Source organism: Mesoplodon mirus, assembly GCF_964341445.2.
Source record: "Mesoplodon mirus genome assembly, chromosome: 11".
In the NCBI taxonomy this organism is placed as follows: Eukaryota; Metazoa; Chordata; class Mammalia; order Artiodactyla; family Ziphiidae; genus Mesoplodon; species Mesoplodon mirus.
Window position 1 is genome coordinate 42465011 of NC_138987.1, and position 27555 is coordinate 42492565.

Sequence of the window (27555 nt, forward strand, 5' to 3'; positions counted from 1 at the left end):
TGCCACCCTTTGCCAGGCCCCCATCCCCACCCTCACCCTCAGACTCGCTCGTTCCTTCAGGAACAGCTGCATCTCCAGTCCGATGGCCCCAATGTACCTCACACACTGAGGCTGACCTGGCAGGCCACTTCATCCTCAGGAAACATGCCAAGAGACACAATCATCAAGTCCTCCACACTCTTTCTCATCCCCCACGTCCATTCCACCAGCAAGGGATGTAGATTTACCTCCAAATACGCATCTCTCTGTCGCCACCATTTCCTTCCCAGACTTTTAGTGGCTCTTCACAGGAAACTGCCCTCAGCAGGAAGCCCCTTTTCCTGTCCCTTTAGCAAAGCTATATTGTAACTAACTTTTAAACCAGGCACCCCCATGCTCTACTCATCTCTGGCCCAAGCACACCTTTCAAATGTTTTTTTTTTTTTTTTAATTTTTGGCTGTGTTGATCTTCATGGCTGTGCGCGGGCTTTCTCTAGTTGCGGTGAGTGGGGGCCACTCTTTCGTTGCAGTGCGCGTGCTTCTCATTGCGGTGGCTTCTTTTGTTGCGGAGCACGGGCTCTAGGCACGTGGGCTCAGTAGCTGTGGTTCGCGGGCTCTAGAGCGCAGGCTCAGTAGTAATGGCGCACGGGGTTAGTTGCTCCGCGGCATGTGGGATCTTCCCAGACCAGTGCTTGAACCCGTGTCCCCTGCACTGGCAGGCAGTTTGGACTCTTAACCACTGTGCTATCAGGGAAGGCCCTCAAATCTTTTTTTAATCACACAATATCTTGCCTAGCTTATCAATTCTTTCCGTAAATCAAGGAAGTAGAAATGAAGAATAAGTAATTAACATGACCAGATCTCTTCCCCAGCTTCCCTTTCAGTAATCTCCTGAATAAACCATGTGACCAAACTGTGTGAACAAGATAACATCCAGAGGAAGATCACAGCATGGTGACGACTCTGACCGCTCCCCACCTCCCCCCACACCCCCCTTCTCAATGATTAACTGAGATTACTTCTCTGTTTCCCTTTGAAAACTCTCATGGCCGAGCAGAATCTTTGGAGGTGGTTTCTTGGGGACGCTGAGTCCCCCATCTCCCCAGACTGCTGGCATTCTGATTAAAAGCAGCTTTCCTGTCTACCATTTGTGAGTACTGATTTTGTAAGCGGGGAGCAGCAGGTCCCCCTATTCCATAACAAGACGGCTGCTGTCACGGCCTCCCAACCAGGCTCTCAGCTCAGATCCGCAGGGCAGCCACGAACATCTTCCTAGGAACGTAGCTGTGATCGTGTCGCCCCTGCTCCCGCCTGGTCTGGCCCCACACCCCGTCCCCAGACCCAGGGCCTTCGTACAGGTCCGGGCCCTCCGTCTGCTAGTCTTCCCTTCCTGCTTAGTTAAGGTAAGGCCTGCGCCCGCTTCCAGAAGAACCCAGCTGGACATCACGCCCTCGGGGCGACCTCACATCCTTCTTTCGTTTACCAGCCTGTTCACAGGGCGCCCGCCTAAGCCACACACGACACACATACACACTAACGCAACAAACTCCGAGCGTCTCGGGCAACTGCGCGCGCCAAGAGGGAAGCCAACGGCCTGGCGGGCAGGGGGCGTGGGCGGAGAGCCGGACTCGCGAACTGAAGCCGGGGAGCGGCAGGCAAGGCGGATCTCAGGACGCCGAGAACATGCTTCCGGCCGGGCCTCTTCTGCGAGGGCGCCGCCGAGGGGGCGGGACTTCCGGCGCGACGTGGAGGCGGCGGCGGCGGCGAGGAAAGGTGGCCGCGTGCGATGCAGGGGGCGCGGCACGTCGTGTGCGCCGTGTCAGGCGGGGTGGACAGCGCCGTGGCCGCGCTGCTGCTGAGGCGGAGAGGTGAGGCGGCCGAGGGCCCAGACCGCCCCTGAGCGGCCCCTTCTCTAAGAGTCTCGCCCGGTCGTGCGGCGCCCCGGCCCCTCACCCTGTGCCTGGGGGTCGGAGAGCGCGCGACCGCAGCCTCGACTGCTGGGGAGCAGTCGGGCCCCCCGTTACCGACGCAGTGAAGGGGGAGTCTCCGACTTCCGGGGGCCGCGTTTTTCCCTGGCTCCGAGGCCCTGCGTCCGGGGCGATGGCGGCGGCGTCAGCACTTAGCCTGGGGAGCGCTGACCTCTGCGGGCACAGCAGCCTCCGTGGAGGTCCTTGTCCTTACGACACACGACGTGGCCGTCAGGCAACGTGTGCGACAAGTACCGACGGGCGGTCTGCTTATTAAATCGCGTCTGTGGTCTTGGTTCGGTGCATGACAAACTTTTGCGCAAAAGCGCTTGCGTTTTTTCAGGCGACTAACGGGTGCCCCGGGTCGGGAGCTGAGGTGAACTTGCCCGTCTGACTTGTCCGTCTGTGTGGCCCTCTCCTGTGAGGCCTCGTACCCCTAGTGACACTTGTGGACCCTCTGCTGTGAGCCGTCTTTCGTGCTTAGGTACTTGCAATGCAGAGTGAGTGCAAGGTTCCTGACCTGGGATTAGTGATTTAAGCGCTCCCTGTCTGTGAAGTGGAGGGAACACCTACCTCACAGGGTTACTGGAAGTATTAGATAACATAATTCATACAGAGACTTAACCCCAGTGCCCAGCACATATCAGGCACTCAGAAAACAGTAGTGGTTATTAGTTCATATTATTAGTAACTGTAGCTGTTATGAAAGGTGCAATAAAAAGTTAAATAGCAATATAGGCAAACTGTAGGCATATATAATTGCGAGAAAGGGGGAATCAAAGAATCACAGAGGTGGTAGTGTTTGAGCTGAGACTTGTCGAACCCAGGTTCATGTGTCCAACACAGAGTGAGGCTAAACAAACCGAAATTTCGAGTTTGGAGCACAGGAAGGTTTATTAGTTGAGGACGTGCCAACCTGGAAGATGGGAGACCTAGACTCCTCAAATCCATGGTTGCAAGACTTGAAGGAGGAGTAGGATTTCACTAAGCAAAGATCGGGGAGGAGGAAAGCACTTCTGGCGGAGTCAGCCTCAGGAGCCGGCTCTGGTCGGAGGGAGGCGGAAGTGAGACCGTGAAGTGGCGTTTCGGGGCGGGGGCAGTTCCAAGGAGCTCCGGTTCTTTATGTCAGCGCGGAAAGAATTCAGCGAGAGGCAAAGTGATAGATAAGAAGGGATGTATTAGAATAGGACGCTTGTGAGGCTTACAAGCAAGCGGGCAAGAGGGTGCTGTGCCCTGAGAACTTAGTGGGTTACAGTTTTAAAATCAGAGGAAAAGTGGGGAGGGGGAAAAGGCCACCTTCTTCCTCATTCTTGAGTAGACGTCAGTCTTCCATCATCAGCTCCTCCACATTGGGTGGGGGAGTTTTCTTGTCCCTACATGGTCAAGCCAGGACTGTCATGGCACAATGAGAATGAGCAAAAAGGCGGTAACGTATGCTAAAAATGGTAAATCATCTCAGGTTTCAGTATAATGTCACCCTTTCCTTATGTTTTTGTTTTTAGAACACATAGAGGAGCGTGCCCTAGGAATCATTAACTTACTGAGCTCACTGGGCAGGATGTGGGTCTCATGCCAGCATTGTTTTATTGTTTTGGGGCATGTCTCATGCTTCTGTTGCATGGTTTTGTTGCTAAGCAAGCCTGCTTGGTTTTGTGGTTAAGCAAACCTGCTTTCTTGAGTTATCATTAACTTACAGGGGTCTCCCATACTTTCTTCTTTACTTACAATCCCCTAGTGGGACTATTTAATTACCTACTTTGTCCCTTTACTCTGTCCTTATCAGAAGGAGAGGGGGGTGGAGAGGTAGGTTGAGCCCTCGTTATGCAATATGTTCTGTTAGGGGCTTTCGCCTGTGTTGGGTAGCAGTGCAGAGCCCTTGAAGGGTTCTGATAAGGCTGTGACATGTTTGGGGAGATGTGGCAGGTGGCCCTGGAGAGACTAGATATGTTATTTTACTACTTCAGGAAGGTAAGCTCTCCTTCGCAGAATCCAGACTGTACAGCTTCGTATTCCAGCTTCCTTGGGTTTTGCTCCTCCGTGGGAGAAGCTGATGGACATAGCAAACAAAAAGCCTGGTCATCTCCACTCAGCATTGGGGTTTTTCCCAGTCTTGTTGGACGTGCGTGTTCTGTCACGTGCCTCCTGGAAAGTTAAGGACTGGCAAGGTGCTATGGTCCCATCCTGGAGTGCCAGAGCCTGTGCCCATGTAAGTGGGTCACACCTCCAGGAGAAAGATGAGCAGGCAGATCAGGCTATAGAAGAGGGGATTTTTAAAGCTCTGGATGTGGAGTTGTGTATTTGTTCTGGTTAAGCTCTTGTTCTTTGCTGGGCACTGCTGGGCGCTGGGGACACGTGGGTGTATGAGCCACAGCTCCATGTTTTAGTGAGCTACAGGGAGCATGGACAGGAACTACTGGCACCTGGTGTGGTGTGCACTACAAGAGAAGCAGAGTCACGTGGTTTGGGAAGCAGAAGAGGGTGGGCCTATTACCTGCTGGGATGGGGGGGTGGTCTTGCTAATGTGACCTTTTAGTATTTGGCAAAGCTGTGTCACTGAATCTCTGTTCTTTGGAGTACTGTATTAAACCTTTTACGGTCAAATGCCCTGTCTTTCATTACATTGAGCCTACCCAAAAAACAGATTTCTCATATGTGGTAGACACCTATGTAGTCCTAAAGTTGGTCTTTCCAATATTTGGTTGGGTGCTTTGTAAGCGACAGAAAAGGGAGAAAACGGTCTCAAAATATACAGATAGTACAGCCCTTACAATAAAGTAGCCAAAATTTTAAATGTCTTTATGTCTGATGACTTAGAATCTAATTCTTAGATGGTAATTGGAAATAACTTTTGAAATGAGTTTGCTTTTCTGATAACTGAATGGTGGGTTTTATTTGTTTCGAAAAATTGTGTTGAATTTCTGGTCTTCTTTCATTCAGTCACACGTTGGCTACACCTCTATGTGCTTGGCATTGTGCGTGGGAGCACGAAGGTGAAAAAATGCCGTCTTGTTCATACCTTGGGGACGCGGGCAATCAGTACAGCCCCACAGCGTATTGTGAGGATGGAGGCCTTTACAAAGTGCAGGGGGAGGGTCAGGGTGCGAGCATCAGCCGGAGAGTCAGGAACAGTTTGCACTAAGATGTAGTCAGAGCACAGAAGGCTACGTGGCAAAGGGGGGTACCACCAGGCACCAGTGCACAGAGGCACAGGAGAGCTCAGGAGTCACTGCTTTTTCCACCCAAGGTTGATTTCATATACTCTCTTTAATTTGTCCTTCACCCCTCCCCCAGGCTACCAGGTGACAGGGGTGTTTATGAAGAACTGGGACTCGCTGGATGAGCATGGAGTTTGCACGGCTGACAAAGACTGCGAAGATGCTTACAGAGTTTGCCAAATCCTAGACATCCCCTTCCATCAAGTGTCCTACGTGAAGGAGTATTGGAATGATGTATTCAGGTGTGTGCAGTTCCTGACGCAGAAGGCTTCCTAAGGGCAGGACTGCCATAGTCAGCCGGGCCAGTGGCGTGCAGCCAGCACTTTTTGTTTTGGCAGTGGTGCTGAAGATTGTGTGTGTGGGGCCTCAGCCGCCCTCAGGGTGTCTGTGTTAGAGGCCAGGCCTGCATCCCAGAGCACCCCTAGCCCTTATTCCTGCCACTGTGCCACCTGCCCGAAGTCTCTTTAATGTCTCTGCTAAATTAGTATAAGGGAGCTAAGGCTGAGGTCTCCCACGGAAGGCTGGCTGTGACTGGTCCCTGAGGACAAATCCACTGGGCAGTAGATGTCAGGCTGAAGAATCAGCTGGGGTGCTGGTTAAACAGATACCTGGACCTGGGTCTGGGATGGGGCCCTGGAACCTGCACTTGAGCAGGCACTTCAGGTGATTCTGACGGAGGGGGTCCTTTGGGTCTTATTTTGGGAAATGGTACAATGGGGCCTGGGGCCTGGTGAGTGTAGGTTCAGATGGGAAGTGCAGCTGTCTTTAAACAGATATTTGATGAAAATATTGAAAATGGCTCTATACTGAAGCTCTTCTGTTTTGTAGAAAATTATAGTTTTGGTAAGACAGGGAGAAACTCTAAATTAAGCAAGTAATTTAGCTGATTTATTTTTCCATAGAGTGTCTCACGCTTCAAAGTGAAAAGTCTCTTTCTTTTATTCCAGTGATTTTTTAAATGAATATGAAAAAGGAAGAACTCCCAATCCTGACATAGTCTGCAACAAGCATATCAAATTCAGTTGTTTTTTTAATTATGCTGTGGATAATCTTGGTAAGTAATTTGGATTATCTGCATTTGTCTTTTTAAAAATCATAAGATATCCGGGAGCTGAGGTTGGTTTCCACATGTATCTGTTTGATATTGGTGGTGGCTTTTCTGGATCTGAGGACATAAAGCTTAAATTTGAAGAGATCAACCCAGCCTTGGACAAGTATTTTCCATTAGACTCCAGAGTGAGAATCATAGCTGAGCCAGGCGGATACTATGTTGCATCAGCTTCAAGCTCACAGTTAATATCATTGCAAAAAACCCTCACATTAGAGGAGCAAACAGGCTCTGATGATGAAGATGAGTCAAGTGAACGGACCTTTACGTATTACGTGAATGATGGAGTATATGGATCTTTCAGCTGCATCCTTTATGACCATGCACATACGAAGCCCCTTCTGCAGAAGAGCCCCAAACCAGATGGGAAGTATTATCCATCCAGCATCTGGAGACCGACCTGTGATGACCTCGATCGCGTTGTTGAGCGCCATTACTCGCCCGAGATGCATGTGGGAGATTGGATGCCCTTTGAAAACATGGGTGCTCACACTGTCACTGCTGCTTCCACTTTCAGTGGATTCCAGAGGCTGACCGTCTACTATGTGATGTCAGGGCCCACGTGGCAACTGATGCAGCAAATCCAGAACCACAACTTCCTACCCAAATTAGAGGAGCAGGATGGTGGCACTGTGCCTGTGTCCTGTGCTTGGGAGAGTAGAATGAAGGTCACCCAGCAGCCTGTGCTGAAACTTGTGTTGACGTGTAGACACCATTCTCGTAGCTGTTAACTGTGAGTTTAGCTTGAATTAAGGGTTTGGGGGGACCATTTAACTTAGTTTCTGCGAGGTTTGAGATTTCTGTATGAAGCTTGGCACAGATGTGGCAATGTGGAAGCCCGGGAGATGGGTCACACTTATCTGTGTTCCTGTGGAAACTATTGCAGTATTTGTTCTATGTGGATTTTTATTCACTTCTCAGACATGCTACTAAAGAGTGCCCCTCGACTGCTGAGCAAATGTTTGTAGCTTGTGCAATGGCAGGCAGAATGGACCAGAAGCTTAGTGTTGTGACCTATTTTAAAAAATAATAAAGTATCTTGAAATTAAAAAAAGAGAATATCATAAGATTTTCAGAGAAAGCCAGAAGTCAAAACCTTGTAAGCAGTTTCATCTTGCAGAAGGAAAGGAAGCAGTGAAAACGATAGTATTTTGTATTTCACTGGATAATAAAGAACTCTCTGGCGATGCACAAATGATAGGATCCCCCGGGGGGAGAGAGTGCGTCTTTGTCACGGGCCGCACAGCTGTAAGGACTAGCACAGTGGATTTCAGGAGAGCCAACCTCAGAAAACCCTGAGGAAAGAAGTGTTGGATCACTGGCGAGAGTTGAAAGGTGAGGCCCCCAGACCCTGCCTGCAGGTTCCGCTTTGCTCAAAGCAGCTCTAGTTCCAGATGTGGTTATATTTAGCGGAAGTTTCAGGGGCCCTAATTCAGAACTTAAGAAACTCGGCATTTAGTTTCTTATTAGTCATCCTTTTTGCTGGTCCTACTGAGACCTTTTCTCTTGCTTTAAAAGCAGGTGTCTGCTTTGTCTCGGAAACAGGTCTGGGTCTGTAGCTGATTTTGGGTCCTGGGTCTATTTCGTTTCTCTGGTTTGGAGCCATGTCTTAGTGGCCTGTTCTGAAAGCCCGTTTCTGCGCAAGGTCCTGCTGCCACTGACAGCTTGCCTGCAGATTTTGTCTGTTCCCAGCTTTCTGCCTTCTCATTCCCGTCTGCCTGGTGGGACATCCCCATTCCTGTTTGTTGAACCCCCTGCTGCTGACCTGCTTACTTAGGCTCCTCGTGCTATCTGTTGCTGTGCTTTTGTGAATTCAGGTTCTTTTTCTTGTCCCCTGCTGTCAGGGCCACCATAATGAGCTTCTGGAGTTCTGGATGCTGGTATTTCACATTGTTCTGGCCCATTGCAGCTCACCCTGCCACATCTGGCCATGTGCCAAGACATGCTGTGTGCCAGTGGCCCAGTGGGGTTACAGGACCACTGGCCACTCTGTCCTGTCAGCACTTTTGTAATGACTTAAAAGGGGACAGAGTCGGCTTGCCAACCCGATATGCAAGTGATCTGCCACTGAGACGACAATGATGAAAAGTCGGTTTGTGGAGTTAGGTTATTTTTTACCAAAAATGCCTATGAGAACTACGAATTGAAGTCCTAACAAATTTGAATGCTGGGCTAACACCAGTAACATGAAATTTTGCGTAGAGATAAATGCAAAGTTTGCTACCTAGGTTCAGTAATCAAATCTCCTGGTACAGGATTGGGAGTTGATCTAGGGCCTCGAGGGGCCTTGAGCTGACTGTGAGCCTGCAGTCTGGCATCAAAGCCAGTGCAGCCCAAGTTTGCCTTGTGGTCAGGACATCTGAGGAAGGGGGAGGGGTCCGCTGGGGTCCACACTGGGCAGCCTACCTCTAGTGGCTGCATTTAGTTCCAGTTTACTCTGGAAAAAGAGTGACAGGCTCATGGAGCGTGAGTTGGTTTTTATTTTGAAAGTGTGGGAAATACTCCATCTGACGATACTTTGGGGCCATCATAGCAGCACGCAAGCATGTGACTCAGGATCACATTCTAGCTTGGGACCCCAGAGGCCAGAGCTGGGGTGCGCAGGAGAAAGATTTCACTCGGGGGAGGCACAAACAGCTCTTCATGGGGAATGATGCTTGCCTTTGTAGAGCTTGAAGCTCCTTGTCACCTTAGCTTTTCAGGGAGCCCCTAGGTGGCCATCTGTTAGGGATGCTTTGGAAGAATTTCTGCAGTAAATGTTTCTGAGTCTGAATTTACTGTGTGAACAGTACAACACAGAATAAAAATACTCGAAACCTAGACTTCTGAAATCTTAGGGCTTCTCACAAAGAATCCTACATTTTTTGCAGTGTAACTGGTGGTTCTTTAAGGAAATAAAGTGATTTTTTTTCTCTATTAGAAAATCAATCAAGATTTAATAATGTGTTCCTAAGCGTGCTTTTTCAAGTAGTTAATATGCAGCAGTTAATTCTTACTGTGTCTTTTGTTTTCCACTGAGCTACTTTGGTTGGTTAAGTACTGAATCAGTTTTGCTGCACCTTCCTAGAAAAAGTCTCTTGCAATACGAAATGTCTGAAATTTTCACACAGTGCAAAGGTTATGGATTAATATGTGCCTTGGTAGGTTCTTTCACTTTTTTGCATTATGTGGAAAGAAGAAATTGACTATGCTGCATGGTCCTTCACTGTTTTAAAAATAATATGTATTTATTAAAGAAAATTAAAAACTCAGAAGAGTAAAAAAGATAAGGGAAAGTGTCACCTATAATTTCACCTCCCAGAATCAAAGGAAAAGACTTGCTGATATTTGTCTTCATTTTTTCTGTACATTAAAAAAAGTAGAGTCATAAACTTTCTTTCCCTACTGAACAATATCATAAGCATTTTCCCACTAAAAATTCTGTGTAAGTGGCACTGTTATTATGGCAATGGCACTTTAATTTACTTCGTATTCTCCTGGTGTTGAACGTTTCAGTTGTTTTCAGTTTTTCCTTAGTATATGAAACACTGAAATTAGCTTTTTGTACTGAAATCTTTATGTGCATATCTGAATTTTTCCTTAAGCTAGAATGAATGGATAGATATTAACTTTATAAAGACTCTTAGAGATACAGTGAAATCTTGTAGCAAGATTATATCAATTTAGAGACCTAAAGGCTGCTTATTTAATGGAATTTCAGGGGTGCCTCTGTTCCCTGGGATCTGGGTGTTTGGGAGTGGGACAGGTAATCTGCACAGACTGCCTGGTGTGAGACCTGGCATCTGTCTGCCGCTTGGTGCACCCTGGGCTCAGACTGGCCAAGGCCAGCAAGTGCAAGTCTAAAACTTGATCCTCGGGACTTCCCTGGTGGTCCAGTGGTTAAGACTCATGCTTCAACTGCAGGGGGTGCAGGTTCAATCCTGGGTCGGGAACTAAGATCCCACATGCTGTGTGGCACGACCAAAAATATTTTTTAAATAAAAATTAAAAAAATAAGAGTGGGGCTAATGGCAGACTACGGGAGGGCTCACGCCAAGGAGTACTTCCCAGAACTTCTGCTGCCAGTGTCCTTGTCCTCGTGGTGAGCCACAGCTGCCCCCCGCCTCTGAAGGAGACCCTCCAACACTAGCAGACTGAGCTCTGCCCACCAGAGCAGCACCCAGCTCTACCCATCACCAGTCCCTCCCATCAGGAAGCTTGCACAAGCCTCTGGGATAGCCTCATGCACGAGAGGGCAGACAGCAGAAGCAAGAAGAACTACAGTCCTGCAGCCTGTGGAACAAAAACCACATTCACAGAAAGATAGACAAAATGAAAAGGCAGAGGACTACGTACAAGATGAAGGAATGAGATAAAACTGCAGAAAAACAAATAAATGAAGTAGAGATTGGCAACCTTCCAGAAAAAGAATTCAGAACAATGATAGTGAAGGTGATCCAGGACCTCGGGAAAAAAATGGAGGCAAATATCGAGAAGGTGCAAGAAATGTTTAACAAAGACCTAGAAGAATTAAAGAACAAACAAACAGATGAATAATACAATAACTGAAATGAAAAATACACTAGGAGGAATCAATAGCAGAATAACTGAGGCAGAAGAACGGATAAGTGACCTGGAAGACAGAATGGTGGAATTCACTGCCGTGGAACGAATAAAGAAAAAAGAATGAAAAGAAATGAAGCCTAAGAGACCTCTGGGACAACATTAAACGCACCAACATTCACCTTATACGGGTCCCAGAAGGAGAAGAGAGAGAGAAAGGACCTGAGAAAATATTTGAAGAGATTATAGTCGAAAACTTCCCTAACATGGGAAAGGAAATAGCCATCCAAGTCCAGGAAGCACAGAGAGTCCCAGGCAGGATAAACCTCAGGAGAAACACGCCGAGATACATAGTAATCAAACTGACAAAAATTGAAGACAAAGAAAAATTATTAAAAGCAACAAGGGATAAACGACAAATAACATACAAGGGAACTCCCATAAGGTTAACAGCTGAATTCTCAGCAGAAGCTCTACCAGCCAGAAGGGAGTGGCATGATATATTTAAAGTGGTGAAAGAGAAGAACCTACGACCAAGTACTCTACCCACCAAGGATCTCATTCAGATTCAACAGAGAAATCAGAAGCTTTACAGACAAGCAAAAGCTAAGAGAATTCAGCACCACCAAACCGGCTGTACAACAAATGCTAAAGGAACTTCTCTAAGTGGGAAACACCAGAGAAGAAAAGGACCTACAAAAACACAAACCCATAACAATTTAAAAAATGGTCATAGGAACATATATATCGATAATTACCTTAAATGTGAATGGATTAAATGCTCCAACCAAAAGACACAGGCTCACTCTATGGATACAAAAACAAGACCCATATATATGCTGTCTACAAGAGACCCACTTCAGACCTAGGGACACATATAGACTGAAAGTGAGGGGATGGAAAAAGAGATTCCATGCAAATGGGAATCAAGAAAGCTGGAGTAGCAATACTCATATGAGATATAATAGACTTTAAAATAAAGAATGTTGCAAGAGACAAGGAAGGACACTACATAATGATCAAGGGATCAATCCAAGAAGATATAGCAATTACAAATATATATGCACCCAACATAGGAGCACCTCAATACATAAGGCAGATGCTAACAGCTATAAAAGAGGAAATCAACAGGAACACAGTAATAGTGGGGGAATTTAACACCTCACTTACACCAATGGACAGATCATCCAGACAGGAAATTACTAAGGAAACACAAGCTTTAAATGACACAATAGACCATATAGATTTAATTGATATTTATAGGACATTCCATCCAAAAACAGCAGATTACACTTTCTTCTCAAGTGCACATGAAACATTCTGCAGGACAGATCACATCTTGGGTCACAAATCAAGCCTCAGTAAATTAAAAAAAATTGAAATCATATCAAACATCTTTTCTGACCACAGTGCTATGAGATGAGAAATAAATTACAGGGGAAAAAAAGTAAAAACCACAAACACATGGAGGCTAAACAGTATGTTACTAAATAACCAAGAGACCACTGAAGAAACCAAAGAGGAAATCAAAAACTACCGAGAGACAAATGACATGGAAAAAACAACGATCCCAAACCTATGGGATGCAGCAAAAGCAGTTCTAAGAGGGAAGTTTATAGCAATACAGTCCTACCTCAAGAAACAAGAAAAGCTCAAATAAACAATCTAACCTTACACCTAAAGGAACTAGAGAAAGAAGAACAAACAAAACCCCAAGTCAATAGGAAGGAAATCATTGGGCTTCCCTGGTGGCGCAGTGGTTGGGAGTCTGCCTGCCGATGCAGGGGACACGGGTTTGTGCCCCGGTCCGGGAGGATCCCACATGCAGCGGAGCGGCTGGGCCCGTGAGCCATGGCCGCTGAGCCTGTGTGTCCGGAGTCTGTGCTCCGCAACGGGAGAGGCCACAACAGTGAGAGGCCTGCGTACCGCAAAAAAAAAAAAAAAAATAGGAAGGAAATCATAAATATCAGAGCAGAAATAAATGAAGTAGAAACAAAGAAAACAACAGCAAATATCAATAAAACTAAAAGCTTGTTCTTTGAGAAGATAAACAAAATTGATAAACCTTTAGCCAGACTCATCCAGAAAAAGAGGGAGAGGATGCAAATCAATAAAATTAGAAATGAAAAAGAAGTTACAGTGGACACCGTGGAAATACAAAGCATCCTAAGAGACTACTACCAGCAGCTCTTTGCCAGTAAAATGGACAACCTGGAAGAAATGGACAAATTCTTAGAAAGGTATAACCTTCCAAGACTGAACCAGGAGGAGATAGAAAATACGAACAGACCAGTCACAAGTAATGAAATTGAAACTGTGATTAAAAATCTTCCAACAAACAAAAGTCCAGAACCAGATGGCTTCACAGGTGAATTCTATCAAACATTTAGAGAAGAGCTAACACCCATCCTTCTCAAACTCTTCCAAAAAATGGCAGAGGAAGGAGCACTCTCAAACTCATTCTATGAGGCCACCATCACCCTGATACCAAAACCAGACAAAGATACTACAAAGAAAGAAAATTACAGACCAGTATCACTGATGAATACAGATGCAAAAATCCGCAACAAAATAGTAGCACACAGAATCCAACAACACATTAAAAGGATCATATACCATGATCAAGTGAGATTTATCCCAGGGATGCAAGGATTCTTCAGTATACACAAATCAACCAATGTGATACATCATACTAACAAATTGAAGAATAAAGACCATATGATCATCTCAATAGATGCAGGAAAAGCTTTTGACAAAATTCAACACCCATTTATGATAAAAACTCTCCAGAAAGTGGGCATAGAGCAAACTTCCCTCAACATAATAAAGGCCATATATGACAAACCCACAGCAAACATCATTCTCAATGGTGAAAAACTGAAAGCATTTCCTCTAAGATCAGGAACAAGACAAGGATGTCCACTCCTGCCACTATTATTCAACATAGTTTTGGAAGTCCTAGGGATGGCAATCAGAGAAGAAAAAGAAATAAAAGGAAAACAAATTGGAAAAGAAGAAGTAAAACAGTCACTGTTTGCAGATGACATGATACTATACATAGATAATCCTAAAGATGCCACCAGAAAACTACTAGAGCTAATCAATGAATTTGGTAAGGTTGTAGGATACAAAATTAATACACAGAAATCTTTTGCATTCCTATACACAGATGATGAAAAATCTGAAAGAGAAATTAAGGAAACAGTCCCATTCACCACTGCAACAAAAGGAATAAAATACCTAGGAATAAACCTACCTAAGGAGGTGAAAGATCTGTACTCAGAAAACTATAAAACACTGATGAAAGAAATCAAAGATGACACAAACAGATGGAGAGATATACCATGCTCTTGGATTGGAAGAATCAATATTGTGAAAATGACTATACTACCCAAAGCAATCTACAGATTCAGTGCAATCCCTATCAAATTACCAATGGCGTTTTTTACAGAACAAAAAAATCTTAAAATCTTAAAATTTGTGTGGAGACAAAAAAGACCTCAAATAGCCAAAGCAATCTCGAGGGGAAAAAACGGAGCTGGAAGAATCAGGCTCCCTGACTTCAGACTATACTACAAAGCTACAGTAATCAAGGCAATATGGTACTGGCACAAAAACAGAAATATAGATCAATGGAACAAGATAGAAACCCCAGAGATAAACCCACACACCTGTGGTCAACTAATCTATGACAAAGAAGGCAAGGATATACAATGGAGAAAAGACAGTCTCTTCAATAGTGTGCTGGGAAAACCAGACAGCTACATGTAAAAGAATGAAATTAGAACACTCCCTAACACCATACACAAAAATAAAATGGATTAAAGATCTAAATGTAAGACTGGACACTATAAAACTCTTAGAGGAAAACATAGGAAGAACGCAATATGACGTAAATCACAGCAAGATCTTTTTTGACCCACCTCTTAGAGTAATAGAAATAAAAACAAAAGTAAACAAATGGGACCTAATGAAACTTAAAAGCTTTTGCCCTGCAAAGGAAACTATAAACGACGAAAAGAGAACCCTCAGAATGGGAGAAAATATTTGCAAACGAATCAATGGACAAAGGATTAATTTCCAAAATATATAAACAGCTCATGCAGCTCAATATTAAAAATACAACCCAGGGTTTCCCTGGTGGCGCAGTGGTTGAGAGTCTGCCTGCCGATGCAGGGGAGGGACACGGGTTCGTGCCCCGGACCGGGAAGATCCCACATGCCGCGGAGCGGCTGGGCCCGTGAGCCATGGCCGCTGAGCCTGCGCGTCCGAAGCCTGTGCTCCGCAACGGGAGAGGCCACAACAGTGAGAGACCCGTGTACCGCAAAAAAAAAAAAAAAAAAAAAAAAAAATACAACCCAGTCAAAAAATGGGCAGAAGACCTAAATAGACATTTGTCCAAAGGAGACATACAGATGGACAAGAAGCACATGAAAAGCTGCTCAACATCACTAATTATTAGAGAAATGCAAATCAAAACTACAATGAGGTTATCATCTCACACTGGTTAGAATGGGCATCATCAGAAAATCTAGAAACAACAAATGCTGGAGATGGATGGTGTGCAGAAAAGGGAACCCTCTTGCACTGTCGGTGGGAATGTAAATTGATACAGCCACTATGGAGAACAGTATGGAGGTTCCTTTAAAAACTAAAAATATAATTACCATATGACCCAGCAATCCCACTACTGGGCATATAATGAGAGAAAACCATAATTCAGAAAGACACATGCACCCCAGTGTTCATTGCAGCACTATTTACAATAGCCAGGTCATGGAAGCAACCTAAATACCCATCAACAGACGAATGGATAAAGAAGATATGGTACATATATACAATGGAATATTACTCAGCTATAAAAAGGAATGAAATTGGGTCATTTGTAGAGACATGGATTGACCTAGAGGCTGTCATACAGAGTGAAGTAAGTCAGAAAGAGAAAAACAGATATCGTATGTTAACGTGTATATGTGGAATCTAGAAAAATGGTACAGATGAACTGGTTTGCAAGACAGAAATAGAGACAGATGTAGAGAACAAACGTATGGACACCAAGGGGAGAAAGAGGCAGGGGGTAGTGGTGGTGGGATGAATTGGGAGATTGGGCTTGACATATATACACTATTATGTATAAAATAGATAACTAATAAGAACCTGCTATATAAAAAATAAATAAATTTAAAAAAAATCTCTGGAGATTTCCCTGGTGGCGCAGTGGTTAAGAATCCGCCTGCCAATGCAGGGGACACAGGTTTGATCCCTGGTCTGGGGAGATCCTACATGCCGCGGAGCAACTAAGCCCGTTGAGCCTGCGCTCTAGAGCCTGCGCTCTAGAGCCCGTGAGCCACAACTGCTGAGCCTGCATGCCACAGCTACTGAAGCCGGCGTGCCTAGAGCCCATGCTCCGCCACAAGAGAAGCCACCCCAATGAGAAGCCCATCTACCTCAGCGAAGAGTAGCCGCTGATCACCGCTACTAGAGAAAGCCCGTGCGCAGCAACGAAGACCCAACGCAGCCAAAAAATTAAAAAGCAGAATGTCAATTGTATTAAAGTATTTGACAGGATAGACATCTGTACTATAAAACTAAAATTTTAAAAAAATTTAAATAAAAATAAATAAAATCTGATCTTCGTGTTTTTAAAAACCTCCCAGGAGCAGATGCAGTCGCTACGGGTCACTATGCAAGAACGTCCCTGGAAGATGAAGAGGTCTTTCAGCAGAAGCACGTTAGGAGGCCAGAAGGGCTTTTCAGAAATCGATTTGAAATTAGAAATGGTGAGTAAAAGTGCCTGGGCCGGAGCTTAATTATTTGCGAATGAAGTAAAATATTTTGAAGAATGACAGTGAGTTGTTTGAGCACACCTGCACAACTTCTCTCCTTGTGTTCCAAACTAGCTCGTTGGTTTTGGTTTCCTCTTCGAAAAAGGACCGTTATCGAGAGGGTCTGTGATTGGTACCCGGAGGAGGCTCAGGCGGGGCGCCCGGGCCATGGCTGCTGGGAAACTGAAGCCATAATTCATAACCCGGTTCTGGGAGGAGACGCACAACAATAATCATTGGAGTGTAACAGGCCCTGATTCTTACCCTCGAGTTTTTGAGGACTTGAGATTGAGGTGTACTTTGGTGTGACATGAGTGCTGGGACCTGACATGGCACAGGCCTGGCAGCCAGGCTTGTAACTATGCTTACGAAGATTACATATATAAGTTAGCTTATCAGTGTCAAAGGGAGCAAAGTTCCACCTGCCTAGAAAATGCCAGGCAGTCACCTGGAAAGCTGCTGGCTTGTCCTTGTGTACATCTGCACGTAGAACAGAGGAATTTGCATCATTATTAAGTGAAAGACAAGATGGGGCTTGGAGCCGTGTTTCTGCAGGCAGTTTCCACTGCTGCAGGCCCGTGGGGGAGTTGGCACTTCTCCGCGTCTGGCCTGCCCTGGCCGCCTCACGCCCACCGCCTCCCTCCCCGCGCCCCTCTTGGCAGTGCCAGCATGCAGGTTCTCTGGTTCTGTTTCTCAGATGAGGAAACTGAAGCTTGGCTGCACTCGCCAACCGGGGTGCCTCGGGTTGGGGGGCTGGATCCCAGCTGGGTCTGTTCAGCTCCACCGTCCCTGGTCGTTGTGCCATCCTCCGTGTCATCCGGCCTGATCCACCCTGTCTTCCTTCTCTCTCTCTCCTTCCACCTTCTCACAGCAGCCGAGGCCAGAGATAAGCTTACTGGCAGGGCCCAGACAAGGACACCGCCTACCTGATGTTGGGAAGGCCTCTCGCTGCTGCCTGCAGGGCGCTGGGCCGTCTGTGTTCCGTGTGTATGTGTTCCGTGTGTGTGTGTGTGTGTGTGTGTGTGTGTGTGTGTGTGTGTGTGGTCGGGGGCTGATGTCTTCCCTCCCCGGGTGCTGCCTTCGCACCCCTGGGCAGCCCTCACCAGGAAACCCTCCACATCAGGAGGACACGGCTTTGACTGCCCAGCCCTGCCGCCTGGGGACTCCATGGTGGAATTTGCCCAGTGAATGTAGGTCTAAGGGGCCTGAGTAGATGAAGGATTTGTTTCCATGTCACATAGCCATCCCCGTTTACCTCCTAGAAAATGGTGGTGCCTTACAGAGCTTTCTGGGCCTTTTTGACAGGCCAAAGGCACTCAGACCTCTGACTGCATTGGCGTGTGCCTTGTTCTGTGTAGTTATTTTAATAATACCACAGTGTCTTTGTTCTCTGTGTGCATTTTAGGCACCTAGAGATTTTTATTTTGCTCTGACTCAGTTGCCCTGGAGACCTGATCTTGGGCCTCCTGGCCTGGGTCCCTGGGGAGAGTGCACAGGGGCAGCAGAGTCCAGCCTGCACTCCTGACCCCTGGCCCTGGGCCAGGGTAGATGTCCTCACCCGTCCCCGTGGCAGGTGGCACCATGGCCAACCTGGAGGAGCGAAGGTGTGAATGAGGCTCCAGGCACAGGCGGACCATCGCCTAGCAGGCATCCCTCTCCGTGGTTTAGGGTTCCTGCTTTCTTTCTTAAAAATCATAGATTTTGAGTTTGTTTTAAAATAGCCCAGAACTTTGAGAAATTGCAAATTGCTCCCAGTATTCTGAGGCTTTTATATGCACTTAGACTGTTTAAGTTTAGTTCTGAAACAAAAAAGAGCCTTTGGCAAATGAGTCTGCCTACCTGATGACTGGTTGACTGAACTCGGTTTTTCACTTTTCACTTGATTTTGTTGTTTTTTACATAAAAAGTGATGAAATAGAAACCAGGTGATTGAGCTCAGTTTCCAGCTCTGTGCTTCTCTCCCTGCACCATTGTGGGCAGTGACTTTAATTATCTGAGTCTCAGTTTCCTCATCTGAAAATGGGGATAATTCTATCATAGGGCTAAGGTGAGAATCAAATTTGAGGTCACGGGTGGAAAACATTAGCTATACAGAGAGCATGTTACACACGTAACTGGGCCAAGCTGCACGCTGCACTTGGGCTGTTTGTACCCTTGGCACGGGTGTGAGCTGTGGGTGTGACTTGCCGAGACTTAGCTTAGCCCTGGATGTGAGCCACATGGAAAGAATCCGGAACACTGGTGTCACGTTCAGTTTCCTCCGTTGGTCATTGAGCTGCAGAGTGGGGGACCCAGCGTTTGCGGTCATGGAAGGTCTGTAACACACCAGGCAGGACCGAGGGACCCGGAGCTGGAGCCGGGCCTTGTTTTCTGAACCGCATCCCATGGCCAGGGTCCGTCACAGCTCTGCACTGTTGCTGTCCAGCCGGGAACGGGTGTTTACAATGAATAGAACATTAGAGAAACTGCAGAGGAGCAGCTGACGGATGTCAGCTCGAACCATAAAAAAAAGCCCACTGTGACCAAGTGGGGAGTACGTTGAGAAGCCGGGTGCTGCTGGGGGGCGTGGTCGGCGTCCACTGTGGGACCTGGGAGGTGAGCAGGGTCCCTGAGAGCAGCCACGGTGCAAACACATCCTGTGGTTATTAGGAAACAGCACAGCTGACACCATTTCAGCAGGATTTTTTGGACGTTGTCTTGTCCAATTTTCCCAGGTGTGGCTGAGTTTGTTTTTTTTTCTTAATACTTCGTAACATTTTTGTCATGTGATGTTTAATCTTTGCAGATATAGTCTAACATATGAACTGGAATAAATGTCCTTATCACATAAACTCTACCTTCTGCATATTTTTTTCAATAGCAGATCAATTAGGGATGAGAATTTTTCTTACCTTAACCACAGCAGTTCTCTTTTCTGGAAGTCTTCTATTGAGTATTGATCTTTGTTTCTGCCAGACCAGGGGTCATCTATCAAAGTAAACAGAAGGACATTATTAAAAGCAAAGTATGCTTATTTTTATTCCTGCAACATCTTTTGTTCTTTACTCTTGGCAGTGGTAAAACTTCTCCAAGCAGCTGACAGCTTTAAAGACCAGACCTTCTTTCTCAGCCAGGTTTCCCAGGATGCCCTGAGGAGAACCCTCTTCCCCCTGGGGGGATTAACGAAAGATTTTGTAAAGAAAATAGCTGCTGAGAATAGACTTCATCATGTGCTTCAGAAAAAAGAGGTAGGATTGAGGGGTGTGCGTGCTCCCAGCCTGGGGTCCTGCACCACCTCCCCTGCCCGGGATCCGGCATTGGGTGAGGAACCTGCCGTGCACACAGTGCGGGGGGCTGGGTCCTTCAGAAGGCGGCAGAGAAGGGACCTCTCCCTCCCAGCCGTGCCTTGGCCCCCTGGGGCGGCAGCTCTCCTGGCAGCTAGGTGGCTGGCTGGGGTGCTCTTGGCTCAGCTGCCAGGTGAGAGCAGGACGGTGAGGACCGGGCCCCGAGACCCCCGTCGGCACACAGATCTCTGTTTCTGTCCTCGCGTCAGCACGGCCTCATCAGGTGTCTGCTTTGCGCCAGGCGCTGCACCACTGGCCTCTGAGGACACGGAGAGGAGCGCAGTTCCATCCCTGCCTCCAGGGAGCTTACGTCAAGGTGGCGGACAGACAAACCTACCGTTGTAAACTCAGAAGGTGTCCCTGAGAGAAGGTGTAGGGTCCAGTGAGAGAAAATGCCACGGGCTCTGATCTAGATTCGGGGGCAGAGACAGACACCCGGAAAGGCCTCCAAGGAAAGCCTGTCCTCAGGCCTCAGGGTGAATGGGACTTAGAGTCACGTAGATGGTTGGGAAAGAGCCTGTGCAAAGGCCCCGAGCCTGGCGCAGTGGCGGAGTTGAGGTGAAGCCAGTGTGGCGGGCGCTTGGTGCTAGAGGGTGGGGTGCAATGTGGGAGGGGTCCCAGCGGGCTCGGCAGACCCGGGGGTGGTCAGTCTAACCAGGCTGTTTCGGGTTGAGGTGGCCTTAGCTGCAGCCGCTGCTTCACGTCTGTCCTGGGGACGGGCACAGCTGTGCTTTTGTCATCAAGTCGCTGTTCCCAGGAAAGCCAGCCCTGTGCCCATCCCTCCACCTGTAGCATCTCTACTCATGTCTCTACCTGTTCGGTTTCTGGGTGTGACTGGTAAGAGCTGAGCGAGCCGCCCTCATAGGACCCGTGTTCTAGGGATGCAGGCCAGCGCGTGAGCGAGCCGCCCTCATAGGACCCGTGTTCTAGGGACGCAGGCCAGCACGTGAGCAAGCCGCCCTCATAGGACCCGTGTTCTAGGGACACAGGCCAGCGCGTGAGCGAGCCGCCCTCATAGGACCCGTGTTCTAGGGACGCAGGCCAGCGCGTGAGCGTGGAAGCTGAACCATGAGCATGGGATGGCGAGCCTGTTCCCGCTAGGCCTTCCCGCGTGCTAGAAACGTCACCTCGAGAAAGGACGCTCCTTCCTCGGACCCTCCCGCGATGCTTCACCTCGTGGCCTGGCTTGTACTTCCTGCTTCTGCTCTGGTCCCTGTCTCTCCCCTGAGACTCACCGACAGTGGCCTGAGGGCTTAAGCAGCTTTAGTTTTCTTTCCTGGGCGGCTGGTCTGAGGGTCTGCAGCGCGGGGCCAGACCCTGCTGGGTGTGGAGGTGGCACCGCTTACTTAGCTGCCAAGGTCCATGTCTGGGGCCTGAAGTAAAAGCCCCTGAGATCTGTCTGTGGCTGTGACTGGTGTGTGTGGTGCTGGAGAAGGGAAGCCAGGCCCCTGGCCCGGGGGTGGGGCGGCTCGGGGCAGGTGAGGCCCCGAAAGGCCCCATGTGCCCCCCGCCCCTGCTCAGGCTCTCCAGGTGGAGTGCAGGACCCCACCCGGCCGTTTGTCTCACGGTTGGCCTTCCTTTCATTTCAGAGCATGGGCATCTGTTTCGTTGGTAAAAGAAATTTTGAAAATTTCATCCTTCAGGTGAGTGGTTTTTGATGCAAAAGGATGGAGCCATGTTTCTGCTCTGGACCTGGATCCGTTAGTAATGAAACGTTTGTTTTCCAGTATTTACAGCCTCGACCTGGTAAATTTATTTCTATAGAAGACAATAAAGTTCTGGGAACGCATAAAGGTGAGATGCAACGCTGGGCTGCTTTTCATCCTGAGCTCCTTGAGGCGTGGGGCAAGTTTGAGCTCTGGGAATTTAGAGGAGATGCTTCCAGTCCCTGAGGGACGGGGGTGGGTGGCGCCAGGGAAGGTGGGAGTGGCTCTGACGGGGTGTTTGCGATTCCAGACGTGGGCTCCAATAACAAAGGATGCTGTCTGGTTCAGAAGCCTCACTCTCTGAATTATGTACTAAGTCCCCATGAATAGACTTATTTTTTCATTACATGTAGAGAATACCAGACTACAGAAAAACTCCACTGGAGGGAAGGAGTTAGGTTGACTTCAGAGCACGAGTTTCATGATTTAGGACGCCGTGAAGAGTTGGGACCAGAAGGTGGCCCTCCTGGCCGGAGTGCTGCACCCCAGGTGCTGCTTCCTCATTCGCAGATGCTGCTGGGGTTTGGGGCACCCTGAGCCTGCCCTGAGCCGGCATGGGGAGGACGGGTCAGGCGCGAGAGTTCACAGCCCAGGTGGGAGGACAGAGGCGGGCTTGGTCAACGGTGGGGCTGTGCCCTTGGGAGCCTGATGACAGACGAGACTTGGTCCAGCGTGAGTCTGACTTGCCGGAAGGATGAGGGCTGGGGCTCAGACATGGACACTCCCAAGGGGCTTGTTCCTTGGAGGCCCTTACCTTGGTTTGGGCCGGACAGCTTCACCTTCCTGGTGCTGTTGGAGGGAGCGGGCCTTAGACGTCACGGGCTCCCAGAGAGCTGAGCGTTCCTGAGAGAAGACGTGCCGGCCCTACTGGGGACAACTTGCAGGGCGCTCGCAGCCTGTCCCGGCAGGAGGCTGCCAGGGCACACAGGGGAGCCCAGCTCTGTTGCCTGGCTTGCAGAAGTGGAGCGCTGAGCTCGGCGCCGGTTCCCCGTGGGGCTGGGGGCTGGGGGAGGCGTGGCCTAGCCGGCTGGCCTTGTGGTGTTTGTGGTGGGGGTGAGGGTGCACAGAGAAACCGGGACAGCCTGGTGTCCTGGCCCCGAGGCGGTTAGTACACGGGGGCTCGGCAAGAGGGGCTCGTGGCTTCAGGCGGGGCACTTGGCCCACGTTCTAAAGGAGCGGCCCCTGCTCCTGGCGGGTCAGGGGGCCGCACAGCTGGAACGGCTCCTCGCGGGGCGGGAGGTACAGCCTAAGCCAGGCCGCCCGGGTGGTCCGCAGAGGGGGCCTCCTGCCTGCTGCCTCCCAGCCTCCTCCCCGTCCCAAGGGTGGGACATTTGAGACGGGGCCCCTCCCACCTCACTGAGAAACTGTTTCCACAGGTTGGTTCCTGTATACTTTGGGCCAGAGAGCCAAAATAGGTGGCTTACGGGAGCCCTGGTACGTGGTGGAGAAGGACGGCACCAGGGGCGACGTGCTCGTGGTGAGTCGGACGGGTGAGGTGACTGAGGCCTGGTTATAGCAGAGCCCACGGTGCTGAGCCAGGCAGGGTGGGGGGTCTGCAGGGCAGCTGCGATCGGGAGCATCCTTGCCTTTCCTCTGCGTCCTCCCGGGCTTGGCCCTAGGTACCAAAAGGGTTTTGTTTAAGGTACTTACTAAGCTTTTACTGTATGCTGGTCACATTATTAATCATCACATCAGTCCCTGTAAATAGATGTATTCCTCTGATTTTACAAGACTCAAAGATTAAGTAACGTGGGAAGGTCCCTTGGAGAGGAGGTGGCTCAGTGTCCGGGACGGGGCCTGCACACAGAGACCTCCAGCGATTCACTGTTGAACAGATAGGGTGCGGAGCCGGGACCGACCCAGGCCGTCTGCCGCAGCGGGGCTCTGGGCCACTGGGACCCGGGACGGTGTCCCCAGGCTCTAGAGCAGGACTTCACAAAGGGGGCATGTTTGCCCTGCTCCCCTCCCTGGGACATTTGGCAGGGTCTGGGGACATTTTCAGCGTCACGGCATGGGGGAGGGACGGGGGGAGCAAGTGCTGCTGGCGTCCAGTGGGTGAAGCCAGGGAGCCCCGTCCCCTACACAGTGATCCGGCCCCAAAGCTCAGCAGTGCTGAGGCTGAGCATCCTGGCTCTGAGCGCACTCTGTCCCAGGACTGGGGACCCTCCCTTAGACGCGGGCAGAGGGGCCAGCAGGCCTCTGGGACATCACCGCCCAGAAGAGCCCTGGGTGCAAGGGCCTGGACGGTGATTCTGGTCCAGCATGAGTTAAAGGGACCTTAATGTAAAGTTTAGCTGTCTCTTTTGCTTTGAGAAAGGACATCCACCGACACTTGTCCCCTGTGTGGGTCTCCTTATCTACTTAGAGCCCAAGGGCCCCGGACTTGATGCCCTTGGTCCCGCCTCAGGGGAGGCCTGCTAAGTCCTAGGAGGCCAGGTGCATGGAGGCCTAGGAAGCCTGTCCCCAGCCACGTGGGACTTGGTGGGATCCCTGTGGCAATGTGGCTGCCCCGTGTGCCTCTGGCACTGGGCCGCCGGCTTGTGGCGAGGGCAGGGTGAACTTCCAGGAGGAGAGGTCATGGGGTCGGATCGCGTGCTCCTCTGCTGTTTGCTGAGTGTGACCATGACGAGTGACTTTCCCTCTCGTGCCTCGGTTTCCTCATCTGCAAAGTTGGGTAGAAAGGCTCGAGGGATAAGCGCATGAATTTCCACATATCAGCATGGATTTCAGTGAGTGTTTACTGTTATGATCATGATTAATGAAGTGCGGCGAGGGGGCTCTGGGGCAGGACCCTCCGCTGAGGGCTCCAGGGTGTCACGTCCTCGCATTCCGCTCCGCAGGCCCCCCGGACAGACCACCCGGCCCTGTACAGGGACCTGCTGCGGACCGGCCGCGTGCACTGGGTGGCTGAGGAGCCGCCCGCAGCCCTGGTCCGCGACAAGATGATGGAGTGCCACTTCCGATTCCGCCACCAGATGGCGCTAGGTGACTGAGCGGGGATCCCCGGGTGAGGCCAGAATTAGGACCGGCGATTCGACCTGGGCCGGGGCCCCCACTGTTCAGATTGTATAACGTGCAGGCCTCCTTGCCCTCTGCCTACACAGAGACAGCCTGGGGGGCGCTGAGGCCAGCTTCGCCTCCTTTGTCTGTGACACAGGGTCGGTCTCTGGAAGAGGGCAGGTTGCCGGGGTGGGTGGGACTGAGGGTCCCGCTGGCAGCCCGGCCGGCAGGTAGTGTGTGTGCCGCCCGGGGCCCGGGCAGGCGGTGCTGAGCCCCTCTGGCTGTCGCCCTGAGCTTCCTTTGTCCTCGCTGCCCACTCCTTCCTCCCCAGGGGCCCAAGGCCTGGGGCTGAGCACACGTGGCAAGGCCAGCGCCCCCTCCAAGGGTCCTTCTCTTCCCCCAGTGCCCTGCGTGCTGACCCTCAATCAAGACGGCACTGTGTGGGTGACGGCCGTGAAGGCTGTGCGGGCTCTCGCCCTGGGACAGGTGAGTGGGGGTACGCCGGCTGGCAGGCGGGTTGGGGTCTCAGCCCCAAGTCTGCGCCTGCTTTTGCCCCGGAACCCGGCCCTCCTCGACAGCTGCTCAGCTGCGCGGAGGAGCAGGCTTCGTGCTCTGGAAGGACGGCACTTCCTCCCGACCAGAGCAGCTGGTCTCCAGGGGGAGCTGAGGGGCAGAGGGACTGTGGTGCTCGGCTCACACAGCCCGCGAGGGTGGGTGCACAGCCAGCCTTGCAACCGTGAGGCCTGGTTCTTGGCGCGGCTAGTGGGAGTGCCGGCTGCTCTGCCCTGGCCCGCCTCTGGCCTGGGCCCTGGGGACAAGGACAGGAGAGGGAGAGGCAGAGCATTGCCCCTCCCCAGCCCCAGGTCCAGGCTCCTGGCTGCACTGTGGGCACCCGGATGCCGGGTTGCACTGCAGGTGACACGGCTTCTCTCCTCTGCAGTTCGCTGTGTTCTACAAAGGGGATGAGTGCCTGGGCAGTGGGAAGATCCTGCGCCTGGGGCCATCCGCCTACACACTCCAGAAGGGCAGGAGCAGACCCAATATGGCCGTGGATGGCTCCAGCAACGGCTGGGGTGACAGCCCGGGCCGGGGGCCCACGCTCTGACAGAGGCCGAGCGGCGGCTGCGGAGCTCACGGGAGGACACGTGGAGGAGCAGAGCCGGGGGCAGGGCCGCCGGGGGCGCGGCCACTGCTGCCCGCACCTGCCGCCCCAGCTTGGCCGAGCCGGCCAAGCTTCTGGGCCGCTTCGGAGCCAGGGAGAGTCCCTCCTCTCTGCTCGCTGGCCGGCGGGTCTGTCCCAAGTGCCCCATGGGTGCAGTTCCTTTTTCGCACCCTCTAGAGGGCTTCCCTTCTGGGAGCACGTGGAGGGGACCTGTGGAGGGGCATGGATGGACTGCAGGGGCAGTACCCAATAAAAACCCTGTCCGGGGTGTGGATTCTGATGGCTTCCAGTGGGGTGGGGCCTGGGTGGGCCATCTCGGGGCCTCCACAGCACTGGCCACGTGTGGGGAGGCGGGGGTGTGTGCTGCATGGGAGAGCAATAGAATTCCCCCTTCGTCCGCCTCCGTTGATGGCTGTGCCCACCCTCACCTGTGGCAGAGGACGTGTGATAAGCCTTGAGCTGAGTCCCAGCCTTCAGGGTGTCTGAGGGGGACAGTGTGGCCTTGAGGCCACTCTGAGGGGCGGCGGCCCTGTCCCCCAGTCCAGGCAGCTGCACGGGAGCCTCCCCTCCCCCTGCAGAGTGCCTGGCACCCTGGCCAGTCACGTCAAGAGCTGAAGGGTAGCTTATAAACAAGGGAAGTTTATTTCTCACGGTTGTGGAGCCTGGAAGTCTGAGGTCAGGGTGCCGGCTCCGATGGGGGAGGGTCCTCTTACAGGTGGCCGGTGGCCGTCTTCTCGCTGTGTCTTCACGTGGTGGAAGGGGCAGGGGTTTTTCTGGCACCCCCCCCCCGCCCCCGGCCGCGCCACGCAGCTTGTGGGATCTCCGTTCCCCCACCAGGGACCGAACTTGGGCCCTTGGCAGTGAAAGCGCTGAATCCTAACTACTGAACTGCCAGGGAACTCCCTGCGGCCTCTGAAGAACACCTGTCTGCTTCGTGAGGGCCCCACCCTCAAGACCCAATGGCTGCCACCACATCAGGGCTAGGGTTTCAACCTGTGCCCTTCGGGACACAAACACACACCATAGAGCACGTGCGTGTTTTGTGCAGCGCTGAGTGGCAGATGAGAGCACCTTTGGAGCTGGCTTTGGCCAGGGGCATCTTGGGGTGGCTGTCGTCCTACTGAGGGCAGTTGAAAGGCCTGCTGGGGATCCGCCGCAGGACTTGGAGGCGGGAGGTTTGGAGATGCTCCACCGGGCCTCCCCCGGGGGCGCGGTCAGCTGGGTCAGGCAGGGGTTGGCCCTTCCGGGAAGGGCACACTTCTGCATGACCCAGTGCCTCCAGCTTCCCTGCCTTGGCGTGGGTTAGTGCCCTGTCCCGGCTCCCGGTGGGCCCCCGGGTCCCTGGTGCTCTGCTCAGGGGCCCAGCCACCTGCTCCGGGTGCCAGGATGGACGAGCCTCGGGCTCTCCCTCTCACTGATCTCAGACCCAGCCCTTGCTTGTGCTCCAAGCCAGGCTCCTGTGGAGGCTAGAAGTGTGGCTCCCGTCTCGTGTGGGTTAGAAGGTTCTAGAGCAGAGGCAGTGCGGCACGTTCCTCCAGGTGCTGTGCTGATGGGGAGCAACTCCGGGGGGTCACGTGGCCCCCCCAAGGCTCAGAAGCCCCTTGTGCTGAGGAGCAGAGCTGCAGGGCCAGCCCTGGGTCAAGTCACCCGGGACGGAGCCCCTGCCCCCAGGAAGGTCACACAAGGGAGGGGCTTGAAGTGGGTGACGGGCACCTGGGTTCCAGAATG

At 50.9% G+C, this 27555-nt stretch overlaps 1 protein-coding gene and 1 pseudogene across 4 annotated transcripts; both read left to right on the plus strand.

Annotated features, from left to right (window-relative positions):
• The first annotated feature begins 1686 nt into the window (after positions 1 to 1686).
• On the plus strand, positions 1687 to 26078 carry TRMU (tRNA mitochondrial 2-thiouridylase). 3 transcript variants are annotated; one of them, XM_082634644.1, is made up of 11 exons: positions 1687 to 1847; positions 5238 to 5403; positions 6109 to 6215; positions 16469 to 16591; positions 19691 to 19863; positions 21549 to 21602; positions 21687 to 21753; positions 23042 to 23142; positions 24506 to 24650; positions 24997 to 25151; positions 25606 to 26078. In XM_082634644.1, exons 1-11 carry the CDS (start codon positions 1766 to 1768, stop codon positions 25768 to 25770), a joined length of 1338 nt encoding a protein of 445 aa, XP_082490770.1. In that variant the 5' UTR covers positions 1687 to 1765; the 3' UTR covers positions 25771 to 26078. The 3 variants fall into 3 exon arrangements, with proteins under 3 accessions (XP_082490770.1, XP_082490771.1, XP_082490772.1); XM_082634645.1 differs by having other exon boundaries at positions 1689 to 1847; positions 25069 to 25151; XM_082634646.1 differs by lacking the exons at positions 1687 to 1847; positions 5238 to 5403 and having other exon boundaries at positions 19750 to 19863; positions 25069 to 25151.
• On the plus strand, positions 6224 to 6978 carry LOC309812496 (ornithine decarboxylase-like; annotated as a pseudogene). Its single transcript has one exon. The product of its transcript is annotated as an ornithine decarboxylase-like (transcript).
• Positions 26079 to 27555: the final 1477 nt, after the last annotated feature.

Bases quoted from the DNA above. Each gene is read 5' to 3' on its own strand.
- TRMU (XM_082634644.1), top strand. From the start codon at position 1,766: ATGCAGGGGGCGCGGCACGTCGTGTGCGCCGTGTCAGGCGGGGTGGAC. The intron at 19,864-21,548 runs GTAGGATTGAGG...CTTTCATTTCAG, and splicing joins ATGTGCTTCAGAAAAAAGAG to AGCATGGGCATCTGTTTCGT. The intron at 23,143-24,505 runs GTGAGTCGGACG...TCCGCTCCGCAG, and splicing joins CCAGGGGCGACGTGCTCGTG to GCCCCCCGGACAGACCACCC.